The sequence below is a fragment of the Sceloporus occidentalis genome, unplaced genomic scaffold, assembly GCF_023333645.1.
Source record: "Sceloporus occidentalis isolate IW3139 unplaced genomic scaffold, rSceOcc1.0.p SCAF_8, whole genome shotgun sequence".
NCBI classification, from domain to species: Eukaryota; Metazoa; Chordata; class Lepidosauria; order Squamata; family Phrynosomatidae; genus Sceloporus; species Sceloporus occidentalis.
The window spans coordinates 51,107,441-51,122,174 of record NW_028316988.1 but is presented as its reverse complement, the minus strand read 5'-3'; the positions used below and the strand labels follow the sequence as shown (position 1 = coordinate 51,122,174).

General features: G+C 42.1%; 1 protein-coding gene across 4 annotated transcripts in view; it reads left to right on the top strand.

Annotated features, from left to right (window-relative positions):
• The window catches only part of DIAPH2 (diaphanous related formin 2), a 105,331-nt gene that overhangs the window by 75,846 nt on the left and 14,751 nt on the right, over positions 1 to 14,734 (top strand). For 3 of the 4 annotated variants that reach the window (XM_089536698.1, XM_089536697.1, XM_089536696.1), the window contains one exon: positions 308 to 403. In XM_089536698.1, coding sequence (XP_089392824.1) covers positions 308 to 403 — 96 coding nt within the window. Of the gene's footprint in view, positions 1 to 307; positions 404 to 7,384; positions 7,697 to 14,734 lie in introns of those variants that run through there. The other variant, XM_089536699.1, reaches the window with a different exon arrangement.

The following is a 14,734-nucleotide window of genomic DNA, read 5'->3' as shown; positions in this document are numbered from 1 at the left end:
TATGATGTGATATAGCATTAGTTATAATACTAATAAAGATTAAATAAGAAAAAGAAAGAAATATAGTGTTTCCAGGCAGCAAGAGTGGGGCATCTGACTTCCTTGTTTTAGGACCTTTCTAAGCAGTACTAGTTATTGACCCCATAAATAAGTCAACCCAGGATTTTAGGGTCAATTTTGGGGCATAATTTTTTTGATATATAGTCGAGTATATATGGTATTTGTAATTTAGTGTTTTAGTATCATTATGACCCTATTATTGCATTAATTGCAAAGAGACTAATTTTATTTCCTCTGCTATTCACAGAGGGTGATGAGACTGGAGTGATGGATAATCTTCTTGAGGCACTGCAATCTGGGGCAGCATTCAGGGATCGCAGGAAGAGAATGCCAAGAACTCAAGGTAGAAAATATATATACCTTTTTTTGCAGAGAGATGTGATACCAAGTGTTCAATGTGAAAATGTGTAAAATATATTTGGAGAACATTTTTATGATTTTTATTGAAAGTGCTTTTAGGTTTAGATATGAAATCTCAGCAGGGCATATAAATATACTGGTACTCACATATTTTAATATGTAACTGTAATAATTGCAGCTGTTACACTTGTAACTAATATGTAGCTATAATGGAAAAGATCAACCATTCTACACAGACACAACAGTGTTCCTTCATACATGTAAATAAGTCATCACTCCACAATTTCTGCAACGTCACTATAATCAGTAAAATTATATCATTACAGTTGTCCCTTGACATTTGTGGCTTTGACACTTGCAGTTCCGTTGATTCCCGAGGCCAAGGCTACTGTGCACACACTCCTCCTTCTCTTCCCTCCCGGGCTTATCCCCTGGGGAGGGAAAAGGCCCAGGAGGAAAAAGCTGGGAAGGGTGTGCGCGCCAATCCTGCCACTTTCCAGGATGGAGAGCTGCCTCTTTCCCCAAGCAGCTCTCTGCCTTGGGCAGGGGTTTGGGGAAAATACTCCTCCACCCTTTTCTAGGTCAGGGAGCTGTCTGAGGAAAGACAGCTCTGATCCATCGGGAAGGGGTTTGGAGAAACTAATCCCTCACCCTTTTCCAGGACAGTGAGCTGCCTGGGGGAAAGTCAGCTCTCTTGCATTGGGAAGGGGTTTGGGGAAAGCGAACGTGCTCTCCTTCCTGCCATTCCAAGGCTTCAGAGAGCTCTCACCCCCCCCCACCCAATTTTATTTGTGAATTTTAACTTTCACAGAGGTTTTGTGTGCCCAGCCTCCATGAATGTCAAGGGTTGACTGTATATGGCTCCTCATTTAATGATTGCCTATCTTTATTAAAGCAAAAATCTTGTTGCACCTTGTGTTTATATAAAACTATAAAAATGTCATTTACTATTGGAACAAGACAAGCATATTGTTGGGTATTCAATGCTTGCACAAGAGACTCTTATTTTCCAGTTTTGAAAACAGTCTTCATACTACGGAGTCTAAGTCCTCCAAAAAGGACAAGGCGAAGGAAAAGGCTAGGTCAGACTCTGATTCGAAGAAGAATTCGAGCTCCCTCAAGGAAACGGGGTCTAAGTCCTCTTCTAAGTCTTCCAAAAGGAAGCATTCTGCAGACAAAGAGGTCTCTTCCCATACCATGAAGCCCCGAACGGAGTCTTAGTCCGTAGGCCAATCCATGTCTGGAGGTTGTTCCAATTCGCCAGTACCTAAAAGGGCTGCTTCGGTACCAAATAAAACCAAGAAACAAGGGCACGCCCTTACCCAACAGGCCTCAGCCCCAGTGCCGGCTTTTTCTGTTTCCCATGCCACTTCTGTCAAATCAAATCTCTGACCCCAATTCAGGTTCCAAGAGCTTGGAACTTCCAATCCTGATGCCGCATCCTGAAGACCAGTCCTGTGTTTGCAGCTCTCCAACTCCGGTTCCTTTAGAGGAAGAAGGTGGTGACTATTTTTATGGCAGTGAGATGAACAGATACTACATGTCCATCGATCAAGACATCATCTGCCGTCGCTTTGGTTGTCACAAGTCATCTACTGTGACCTCGGCTGCTGTAGCAGCTCCTTCCTCGGTCCTGGCTCCGCATTCGACAGTGGTAGGGACTACTCAGATGAGTCAGTTGAGAGATAGGTCTTCATCTCCACTCCTTCTTCTGAATGAGGACACTCTGCATTCAGACCATGAAGGCTTTCATCGTGGGGGCTCCTGATCTTCTCAGGCTGGTTCTGTCTCCTATGATGTGGTTCCAGTGAGTTCCCCCCAAGAACTTTACTAGCCCAGCTCCTCGCCTCCTACGGACAATGTTTGCTGGTTTGCCGAACACATCATCAAGATGAGCTTGAGTTGGAGGTCACTCGTACAGATGAAGATGCTGCAGATGCCATTGAGAGATGCATCCATGGTAAGGTCCCTAGCCTGGCTTCGATCCCGTTCCTGCCTTCATTGGAACAGATAGTCAGGCGCTCCTGGAATGCTCCAGTCTCCACTGCTCCTTCCGCTAAGAAGATAGAGTCCTTGTACAGGATCTCACTGTCTCAGTCTTCTTGGCTCTTCTCACACCCAAAGCAGAACTCGGCCATTGTTGAGGTATCTCACTCCAAAGACTTCCACCTCTCCAGTGGACAAGGAAAAAAAGATTATCAAAAAGATTGATGATTTACCAAGAAGGCTTATGTTCTTCGGTGTTGGGGTTAAAAGTGGCAAACTACAGTGCCTGTTTGGGAGCCTACGTTCAGTACCTGATGGAATGTGTCTTCCCCGTCATCCCGGAGGTACCAGACGACATATGGGTACTTCTCACTGAGTTGAGAGACGAAGCTCATTCTGTTGGGGGGATGGCTCATAACTTCCACTCGCCACGCTACAGATTGTTCAGCCAAGTCTATAGCTGCTTCAGTCACACTGAGAAGACATTCCTGGCTCCGGGCGTTGGACCTCAACCCCAATGCAAAGTCCACCATTGAGGACATGCCATTTGACAATGCTGGCTTATTTCACAAGGAGACAGACGCCTGAACTATAAATACCGTATGAAAGAGGCTGCTAAGAAACACAGTATGTCTGCTCCAACCCAGTCTTCCCTCCATAAGAAGTTTGGTAATAGGCGCCAACAGGCCAGGGTCAGCATTCATTCCAACAGGACTGCCCATACCAACAGCAGAAACACCAGAGACAATGCTACCCTTTTCAGTCCTCCTCTTCTTCTGCTGGACTCCGCCAGCCTGCTGCTCAATACCACAAAAGCTACCGCAAACAGGATACTGACCAGGGTAAGAAGAGGTTTTGAAGGGTTGCTGCGCACTTTGTCTCTTCTGTCCGTTCCTTCCTTGATATTTTAAGGCCTTTTTATAACACCTGGGCCACGATAACTTCCGATTTTTGGGTCCTGGACATTGTCTGCAGGGGTTATGCCCTTGAATTCGAAGAGCTCCCCATTTCCACCCCTCCCTCAGACACCCTTCTTGATGAAGTACACAAACTCTTGTTAAAGGGGCCATTTCACCCCTGGACTCCTCACAGGCTCCCAGTTGCTTTTCCCCCCAGATACTTTACTGTTCCAAAGACCGATGTCAGTCTCAGACCCATTTTGGACCTCCGACCCCATGATGTTTATTTGATTTACCATCATTTCCATATGGTAACTCTTGCTTCTAGTTTGCCCTTGTTGTACCAAGGCCTGTGGTTTGCAACGATCGATTTCAAGGACGCTTATTTCCATGTCTCAATTTGAGAGAATCATTGGAGTTTCTTGTCCTTTGCTGTTGGCACTCACATGTATCGATACAATGCCCTTCCCTTCAGTCTGGCCATGGCCCCGAGAGTCTACACCAAGTGCATGGGTCCAGTGGTGGCTTATCTCCATCGGAGGGGGACCAGGGTCTTCCCTTATCTAGATGACTGGCTCTTCGCCACTCCCTCCAAGAACTAATCGCAAGGAGATGTCGGGTTCGCCTTGTCTCTCCTTGCCTCTCTCGCTCTCGTGGTGAACTTGGACACCTCATCCCGGTCAGGCAGATCAGGTTCGTCAGTACTGTCCTCGACTCCGAAGACTGCATCGCCTATCTACCGGCAGATTGGTTTTGAGCCCTTTGCACGGCAGTTCAAATCTGCCTCTCTCACAGAAGAGTGGCAGCTTGCAATGTCCAAGTGGCCCTGGGACACATGGCCTCTACGACCTTCCTTACCCCATGGGCAAGTCTTTGGCTTCAACCTCTACAGACTTGGTTCTTATCGACCCTCAGACAGACCCGACAACAAAGTGGCTCACGGTACCAAGACCTCTCCGACGGTGGCTCGACTCCCAGAACGTTTGCGTCAGCATGCCTATTTTTGCCACCCCAGCCTCAGACCACGCTGAACACAGATGCACCCATGAAAGGATAGGGGACCCACACCACAAACGTCATCATCAAGGACAAGTGGTCCCACCAAGAATGAAGTCTTCACATCAATGCTCTGGAGATGCTCACAGTGAAAAAGGCTCTGAAGGCTTTCGAGACGGACCTTGTGGACAAGGTAGTGCTTCTGTTCACCAACAACACCACGGCCATGTACTACCAGGCACCAGATCCCCGACCTTGCTACAGATCACCCTTCGCATCTGGGAATGATGCATACCATGACACATCTTCACTTGCCAGAAGAAGAGAACGACCTTGCCAGGTCTTCCACCACTTGCCATGAATGGATGCTCCATCCCGAGTCCATGACCGATCTCTTCCACCAGTGGGGGACACCGCAGATCGACCTGTTTGTGGCCAACAACAACAGATACTGTGCCCAGTTTTGTTCCTAGTCGCGAGCACACAGCTCCCTTGGAGATGCATTCCTCTTCACCTGGTCAGGAGAAATGCTCTATGCCTTCCCTCCATTTCCACTCATCACAAGAGTGGTGTCAAAGATGACAGTGGACTGCTCAGATGCCATCCTGATCACGCCTTGGTGGCCGAGACAACCTTGGTTTCCATCCCTGCTCCATCTGTCCCAGAGGGAATTTCTCCAGCTCGAATTCCGTTCTGACCTTCTTACACTTACACTCCAGAAAGGTCGGGTTCGACATCCAGACAGGAACAGTCTTCCGCTGGTGACCTGGAGTCTCTGTCCTTAGAGTTGCTCCCTGCCTCGGTACAGATGGTAATCCTGGCTGCTCTGAAACCTGCCACAAAAGAAATCCTATGCTTCCAAATGGAAGAAGTTTGTGGACTTTCTTTCTGCAAGAGACCTCTCTCTGTCCCGGGAATTGACGTCGGTGGTGTTGGTGTTGGAGTTCCTGATGACACTTCTGGATTCGGGGCTGTGCCTCACTTCCATCAAGTGTTATCTTTCTGCCATCTGTTCCCATTACCAATTTGAGGACAGGCCTTCCTTTTTCAAAGACCCTTTTGTGACGAGTTTCCTGAAGGGTTGCAACAACCTCCATCCTCTGGCTGTGCTGTCTTGTTTGCAATCCAAGCCTTTTGAACCCATGGCCACTGCTGACTTGAGACTGCTTTTCTTGTGGCTATCACCTCTGCCCACCGTGCAGGCGAAATCTGTGCTTTGTGGAGGGATCAGCTTTTCCTTCGGTTCCAAAGGATTGTCCTCCCTAGCGACATCACCTTTTTACCTAAGGTGGTGTCTTCCTTTCATATGTGTCAGGACATTGTGCTGCAAATCCTAGCTTCGAACCTGATTAATACCGAATGCCATTTTCACACCTTGGGCGTTCAGAGGGCCTTGGCCTTCTATTTGGACTATGGGTTCGAGCCATTCCGAAAGACTGTTTCAGTGCTATTCGGAACCGAAAAACCTGTGACTGCACAGAGATTTTCTAAATGGGTGTCTGGTACCATCCACTTCTGCTATGAATTGTTGGATAGACCTCTCCCTGCCAGGGTTCGGGCTCACACATCTAGGGTGCTAGCGACATCCTCCGCTTTTTTGACTGGGGTACCGCTGGAGGATGTCTGCAAAGCTGCTGTTTGGTCCCATCCCCTGACATTCATCAAACACTACAGGCTGGACACCAGGGCCAAACAGGATGCAGCTTTTGGGAGGGGTGTGTTGGTTTCTGGTTTACATTGATTTGTTGCATTGCAATCTATGTAAATGTTCATTTGGTGCTTTAGTTGAAATGCATTGACATGACATGACCCTTTGACTAATGCCTTTGTGTTATGATTGATCACATTGCATTTGAATTCAGTGTTTGGTTACCTGACATTCTTGAATGTTACTTTTTAAGAATGCCTCAAACAAGGTATTGCTTGGTTCAACAGTTTATTTGTTGTTTAATAAACATAATGTTGTTTGAACCTAACTGTGTGTCATGACACTGTCTCCTCCACTGACCTAAGCTTGTCAGTCTAATCCATTTGTATGATTTGCAGAGACCACGAAGAAGAAGGACAGGTTACTCACCTGTAAAAGTATTTCTTCGAGTGGTCATCTGTGAATACATACAAATCCCGCCCATCCTTCCCTCAGTGTCCTGCTCATCACTATCTCACTCCTGTGTCACTTTTACGTGGCGTAAAATTTCGGAACTGGGGAAAGAGCGGAAACGCATGGTGGAGCTACCAACAAAAAGTTACAAAAAGTTTTAAAGTAAACTTTGCCCAGTGATTCCAGAAGTTTCCAAGCTGAACTGCACAGGCACAGTAGAATCCATTAGTATGTATTCGCAGGTGACCACTTGAAGAAATACCATTACAGGTGAGTAACCTGTCCTTCAAATACAGAGGCAGAGTCCATTCAAATTCTGAAATCTGCCAACAAATACGGATTAGAGATTATAGTTCAGAGGTTGCCCATAATGAGGCATCTTCTTCTTTCAAGTGTAGAGTTCACATGGAAAAGATATTAAGAGCCTTAAGAAAAATTGTGTTCTAAATCATTGAAAGAAATTATTAGTTGTTGTGCTGGAATTATTTCAGCTAAACTGAACTGAGTAGGCAGCATGTCACTGGATTCTGCATGTCTGTGCTGATCATAAAAGTGAAATTAATGAAGTAAATTAACTCTCTTAACTTGCTCATTGTGTATCCTGAATTGGTAGTAACTTCCATTTATGTTGGTATTCTCAAGGTATTTCTGTACACAATCAAGACTCTGCATGTGAAACACATCATTCTGTCCATATTCATTGAAATGTTAGTATAAGCTAAGAACATGGAATGAATAGGATTTTCCTCTTCATATAGAGAGTAAATATCAAAAATATTTCTAATCTATCTACAATTAATGATATATTCTACTTTCAGAGAAAAAATGTATATCAAATAGTACTGTGATGACAAGGCACATTAGTTTAATTTTTCTGTTATGTTTCAGGTCTGAATTGATTCACATCTTAACTGTTCTAAAGGTGTTTTCTTTTCTCTGCCTTCCCTCTTTTCTTCCTCCTTTGTGTGTAAACACCATACAGCTTAAAACTGGAAATCCCACCACAGCATCACAAAGTGGATTTTAACACTTCAAAGCTAATGATTCCCTGACAAATTTATAACATAATTAAAATTATAATCATATTGTTATTGCAACATTGTAAAGTAAACTGAAATTACTATTTTATAAGAGAGTAATAGTGGAGGAAAGAGGATATTTTAAAACTAGAAACTAGGACCCATATTGTCTTATAGATCAGATCAATTAAAATCTTAATTGATTTTTTCATGCCAAATCTGCCAAATCATTCAGCCACTTGCATTAAAATACATATAAATATTACACTACCCAGTATATGTAATATTTATATCTAATAAAGCCATTTTTCTCCTATTTTTAGAAAATTATTTTAAACGGATTTCCTATTAGAAGATAGAATAAACAATATAGTTGGTACAAGTGTTAATAACAATTAGATATAAAAAATTCATTAAACTGTTCAAGTCAATCATAGTAATTGATGTTTTTGTAAATTAGTCAAAGAACTATTTACAGCCCCAAACAGTGTTTTTGAAGGTGGATAAGTAGTTCATTTATCTGTTGCATTGTGTAATTCAACAACTGAAAAAAATAACCGATTTCTCCAATACTGCCAGAATGAAGAATACCAAGCGGAATCGGTGGATGGAGTGGCTATACTTCAACATTTCCTCAGAGGCTAAAGTAATCCAAAGTGTAGGCAAGCAGGACATACCCACACACCTATAATGGCTCCTTGTACCATTTCTTGTTGTGACTGTGGCTCTGGAAATGTGAAACGTTAGTTATTGCTATTAATGTCTGCATCTGGCACAGTGCTGCTGTAGACAGCAGGGGGAAGAGTTTGCCAAATAACCAGGCTCTGAGAAACATATACGCATGCATATGAATGTACGTGCGCATACACACAAAAAAATTTCATTACCAATGACAAATCAGAGCTGAAAGTTTGCTTTGCCTGTTGTCATTCATTGCCATTCATATTTAGAAAGTAGACTGCTGTGATAATTGATTTGATGGTCCAGCTTGAGTAGAAGCACTTCTGGGCATAGCAGGCCTCAGAGATGCCAGAAAAGAAGAAAGGTGGGAATGAAATAATGCACTACTGTCTCCTTAGAGGCATGTGGCCCAGTTTTGAGAGAGAAAAAAAACATCCTTTCAAAGAAGGGGGAGGAGAATTCTTGAAGAGCTCAGTAATAAAATACAAAAATGACCAGATACCCTCTGTTCTATAAAAATAGGCATGCAAAAAGAGACAATGTGAGTACAGATTTTACTGGCAGGTGAATAACAGAGGAATGCTGTGCATATAATCTGATTGTTAATGGAATGCATCTAGGGGAGTAGCTCTTTCTCCCTCTCTCCTCGCTGTTCTTTGAGTCAGGACAGAACTGATCCCCCTTTTATAAAGGCTTTTAATTTTTTTAGCTGTTCGGCGTAGAATTAATGGCTGAAAGGCCACCAAACCCCCCACAATAATTTAGTTTGAAAGGCAATGTATATGCCCAGGATTATATGAGCACCTCCTAAATTTATTTGTACAAAGCATTATTTGACAATGAATATTTTCTCTTGAATAGGGGAGGTAGTGTGCTTATCCATACCTTCCCTCCTTCCAGCTGATATGAATAACTTAGAAAGCTAAAGTAACATATGGAGGGGAAATAGATAAGAAAGGTACTCAATTCAATGCATGACCTCTTAATCCCAACAACTAACTCAACCATTTACTCTGTCATCAATTCAGGAAATGAATTTCTATGTTTTTAAAAGATGCTATTATTAATCTTATAAAAGAAACAACCTGGGATTCACTCTGAGTCCCAGTTTTGGGGAAGGGGAATAAACTAATAATAATAGTAATAATAATAACACAAAACTGAATAAAAGATGTAAACTATCCCAACACAAATTTTAATCAGAAATATTTTGACTTCAGAAAGGAGTAGGCAAATTTCCACTCTGATTTCAACTTCTCTATTTTTCTACTGTCTGACTCTTGGCTCCTTCATAAAAGGCAAATGTATATTAATTAGTCGTAAATTTACTGTGGTAAAACAGTAGCACAGTACATTTCAACACTACCATGTGACTCATCTGGCAACTTAGATGGATAGAAAATGAAATATATTTATTTGATTAATTCCTATGAAAATAAGAATGCAACAATCTAGGAAATTAATAAATTTAAAGAGAGGCACAATATAAGTATAAAACAAAATGTTCACCATGTTGTTGTGTGCCTTCAGTGTTTGACTTAGAATCATAGAATCGTAGAATTGGAAGAGACCACCTTGCTCCCTCCTCAATATGACATCCAGAGCAAACCTATCATGGAGGTTGTTCCAAGCTTCGTTCCAAGGTTTGTTTTCTGGCAAGATTTGCCTATGCTTTCCTCTGAAGCTGAGAGTGTGTGACATGCCCAAGGTTACTGAGCAGGTTGCCAAGCTGGGATTTCAACCCAGGTCTCCAGCATTATATGGATGGCAAAGGGGTGTAGTGAGGTGTAATATTGAGTATAAAATAAGTAAAGTGTTAAAACATATATTTGTATGAAGAAAGTGTAACAATTTGTATTGTAAAATTTAAAAATACTAATTAAAAAACCTATATTATCTATTATAACTACACTACAGATGGCTCTAGTACATAGCCCAATAACTGGCCACAATTATAGTGGGGGGTTTTGTGGGTTTTTCGGGCTATGAGACTGTATTCTAAAAGAGTTGATTCCTGAAGTTTTGCCAGCAGCTGTGGCTGGCATCTTCAGAGAATGCTGGCATGGAAGAGAGAGAGGTATATATACTGTTGGTTGAGAGGAAGTAATTTACATGTTAATCTGTGTATTGTTCTGTTGTTGAATAATAATAATAATAATTGTATTCCACTTTTTCACAAAGGAATCAAAGAGGATTCCAACAGTATAAATAAAATATCAATTAAACATTACAGTTTAAAAACGCCAAACCCTCAAACCTCCCCCCATCATAAAAACAATGATCAAGCCATAAAAAGAGATTAAACATAAAAAAAATTAAAACTGTCCAATAGGAATACACTAAAATTTCAGGCAGATTAGCGCAAGCAATGAGTCCTCCTCTAGAGGAGGGGTGATGGTATCAATCAATTTTGATATCGGTGTAAATAGAGGGGGAGGCAAGTCTAATGGATCTAACCTAGTCTGGAAAGGCCTGCCGGAAGAGATCTGTCTTAATAGCCTTTTTAAAGGCTTCCAAGGTAGTAATATGATGGATCTCGTCCGGCAGGTCGTTTCAGAGCCTGGGAACGGCTGATGAGAAGGTCATCGGGGTCACTGCTGATAGTCTGGTTTTCTTAGGTTGTAGCAGATTCTTCCCAGAGGACCAAAGTGTGTGGTGGATTATATGGAAGTAGGTGTTCCTGCAAGTAGTCAGGACCCAAGCCATGTAGGGCTTTAAAGGTTAGAACCAACCCCTTGTACCTTGCCCAGAAACTGATAGGCAGCTAGTGGAGAGATTTTAGAACCGTAGTAATATGGGCAGTTCTGGATGTGCCCATGAATGGCAAGACCTCAGGGTGTCTATTTAATGAATGACCCATTGTCTGCTGGGAAACCCCCCTCACCCTGCGTGGTTTTTAATTGCATTTGCTGGGTCTTGATTTTGGTGTTTTTCAGGACTGGTAACGAAACTTTGTTTACTTTAAGGGTTTCTTTTTTCCTGTTGACATTGTCTAGGTGGATTTCAATGGCTCCCCTGTGCATTCTGACCATTCTATTTTTTTATTTTTCCATGTTCTTGTTGCATTGTATAAAATCATAGAATAATAGAGTTAGAAGAGACCACAAGGGACATCCAGTCAAACCCCCCTGCCATGCAGGAAATCTCAATCAAAGCATATTATGTATATGCCTTAGGTATAATTTCCCCGCTTTTCTTTTTCTTTTTGTGTAATTGTCATTTATACTTCACTATTAAAAATATTTTTATTTTTCTTAAAGATAAATATGTTGAATTGGCCTTGGCTCAGGAGAGAATCCTTGGAACCTGCCAGTCATTTCTCTCCAGGATGAGGTGGAGCGATTGTTGAGTACCCTTTGAGTTTACTGGATCAACCAATTCCAAATCCACATAACAGTCACATTGGCGGGATACAAACCACCATATAGTACGTATAGGATACGTACTAGGGTTAGGAAGGGGCGGTGCTTCCGCACCCCCCTAACCCTAGTACGTATCCTATACGTACAAGATGGCGGCGCCCCTTCTACATGGGCGCCGCCATCTTTACGTACTGGACGCATAGCGTCCAGACGTGTCGCGGCGCCTATGACGTCGCGAGTCCGCGCCAGGCGCCTCGCAATGTCATAGAGGCGCCGCAAGAAGAAGCTCCGAAATGGAGCTTCTTTTTTGCTCCGCGCGGTTTGACTGCTGCAGCTCCCGCGCGGAGCAAATGGCGGCAGCGGGGAAGCGCCGCAAAGCGGCGGTTTGTATCCCGCCATTGTGTAGCTGATATTTTACAAGCTTTTTTGCAAGAATATCTTGGAGAAACCTTGTGAAAGGCCTTACTGAAATCAAGATATGCTATGTTCCTAGCATTCCAATAATAATAATAATAATAATAATAATAATAATGATGATGATGATGATGATGGTAAGATTAGTCTGGCATGACTTAATTTTCAAATGCCCATCCTGACTTTTAGTAATCACAGCATTCTTTTCTAAGTGCTTACAGACTGTCTGTTTAATCATCTGCTCTAGAATCTTTTATGGTATTGTTGCTGGTCTGACTTAGTGTTACTTATTTTGGTCCTCTTATTTTTCTTTTCTGAATATGGGGACAACATTTTCCCTCCTCCTGTTCTCCAGAAATTCTCAAGGATTATTGCCAGTGTTTCTGAGATTACTTTTGCCAATTCTTTTAGTACCCTTATGGTCTGTTTGTATCTCCATCTCCACTTGTCTTTCTATCCCATTCCTTTTTCATCTTTCTGCAAGTTTCTGTTCCTGTCCCCCAATTGCATTCTCTCTGCTTACTTTTCTTCCCAGTTTTTGTTAGGCCTTGTACAGACTGGTACTTTGTGCCGGCCTGTGGGCGGTCTCAGGGTGCAGTGTCCTGATGCTGGACGTCCTGATTCCGCACCTCTGTGTGCCATTCCAGATGTCGCATGGCATCGTGGTGCACCTCCAGCACTGCATCCAGATGATGCAGTGCTGAAGGGGCGCCATACAGCTGTGCTGTTGCAGCTATGGCACCCTTTGGAGGGTGCAAAAAGGAGCCACTTTTTGCGGCTCCTTTTTGCGCCCTCCAGTGGCCGGATCGGGGCAGCAGTGTGAGGTTGCCATGGCCCTGATCTGGCTGAAGAAGGGACGGCTGCATGCTGCCCCTTAGGGGCTATTTCTACAGTGCCTTAGTGTCTGAGTCTCCTTTTGACTGTGTCTCTTTTCTACCACATGCTTTCCCTCTTCAGTCCGTTGTCCTCCTTCCTCTATTTACCATCTGTCAGCTTTATCCTGCAAGCTTTTGTTTCTCTTGATTCATTTTCCTCTCCCATTTTCCATTTGTGCCATTTCTCTTTCTACTCTTCCTTTTTCTTTCTCTAATCCCTCCTTCCTAATGTCCTTGTCTTCTCAATAAATACATTGAACCCTAAGGGGTTATTAATAATAATTTTTAGAATTTCCAAGAAATGGGTTTGGATGATGTGCCTAAAAGTGGGATGCTTTCCAACGCTTAGTCCAATAGGTTATAACAAAGTTATGTGTGACACTTGAGAGAGTTTTTAACCTCCATTTGAATCCTAGAAAATCTTTTTTCACATCTGTCAACTAAATTGGAAGGCTAATTTTAACTGATGTCATAAACTGCATCGAGCTGCAACAAATCACACTTCAGAAGAGGATTGAATATTTCATGTGCAAGATAATGACAACAATGACTAGCTATTTTAAAAATATCTCTATATAGAAAGCTGGCGTGTTAGGGGAGAAGGCTCTGTTTTGATCTTCTACCTGTCATGCTAGTTTTCTGTGTGAACAATTATATTTTATATTCAGCCATGTAACACCCCTCCCCCAAACTTGGTTTCCGGATTGGAATCAGCAATGCTATAGTCCAGATGCAAACTTTCAGTTAAAACTAAGTAGCTCACTGTGTGAAAGAGCTATGAGGATTCATATTCTGACCATATCCACTCCAGGTTACCATTTCTATTTTGATGGGGAAAGATGCAACCAGGGACTGCAACTATGTTCAACTGGACATAGTTATAGTTTCCATGGGATCCAGAACCTTGCATAACCAATGTTCCCAATTATGCAGAGGATTGTAACTATGTTCAACTGAATGTGCTTTTATACCCTATGCTTAGACTATACCCGTAAACATGGGGACATAATGGTTGAGAGGGAACATGCATTTCCACCTCGCCTCCATGCATTCCACTTCCAAACAATTGCAGCAGGCTACTGTTATTAGAGCTCCTTTAACATGAGCCTTGATTGTTATAATTTTGTTTTAGAGTTCTCATCCTTTTTTAAAGCATACCAGCACATATTGTCTGCTCATCATTTGGAAAGGATAACAGTTTATGCCATATTTTAAATCCCAATCTTTATTTAAGTGTACATTTTAAACAAGATTTTAAGCTCTCTGCAGTCCTGGAAGCTCTCTAAGGGTTCTTTTAATTCTGCTTTAAGATTGTTTAAGCAACATATTAAGCTTTCTAGGAATCTCTTGTTATCTGCCTGAAAAGATAACCAGAGGTCACATAGAAACTGGTGTGTTAATCCTTCATTGATTAAATGGCCCTCTGAGATTAGTTTCAAGTGTTTTGCACTATCTTAATTTGGCATCCACACTGGTTGCCTGAAGGACTAAATTGACACTAAAGAAAAGAAACAATTCCTATGAAAACTAGACTCCAAAATCTTTAGGGCTTTATATGCTAAAACCTTACAACTGCCCAATATCAAATAGTCACTTTCTTCAGCAGAAGTATTAAATTATCATGATTCTGTGTTCGGGGAACTGTCCCACACAGCAGCCAAACAAATCATTCAGCATTATCTGCAGTTTCTAGACCATCTCAGAAAAAACTAATTTCAAAGAAATAAGTTCTCTTCTTAATTCTGACATGTAATATAAGATCACATCAGCGGACTATAAAGTATAGATTTGGCCATTATGAACTCATTTATGTAGTGGGGAAAGCTTTGAAACTGGAAAAGTTTTCTACTTTTGGTTCATTTATCATCATCTCAAAGGTATCATCTTCTTACAGTTCTCAAAAGTGGAAGGTGAGGGAAAGAAAGTAGTGCATAGCTAAGTGATAACTGATACTGATACTAATAACCAATATTGATACTGA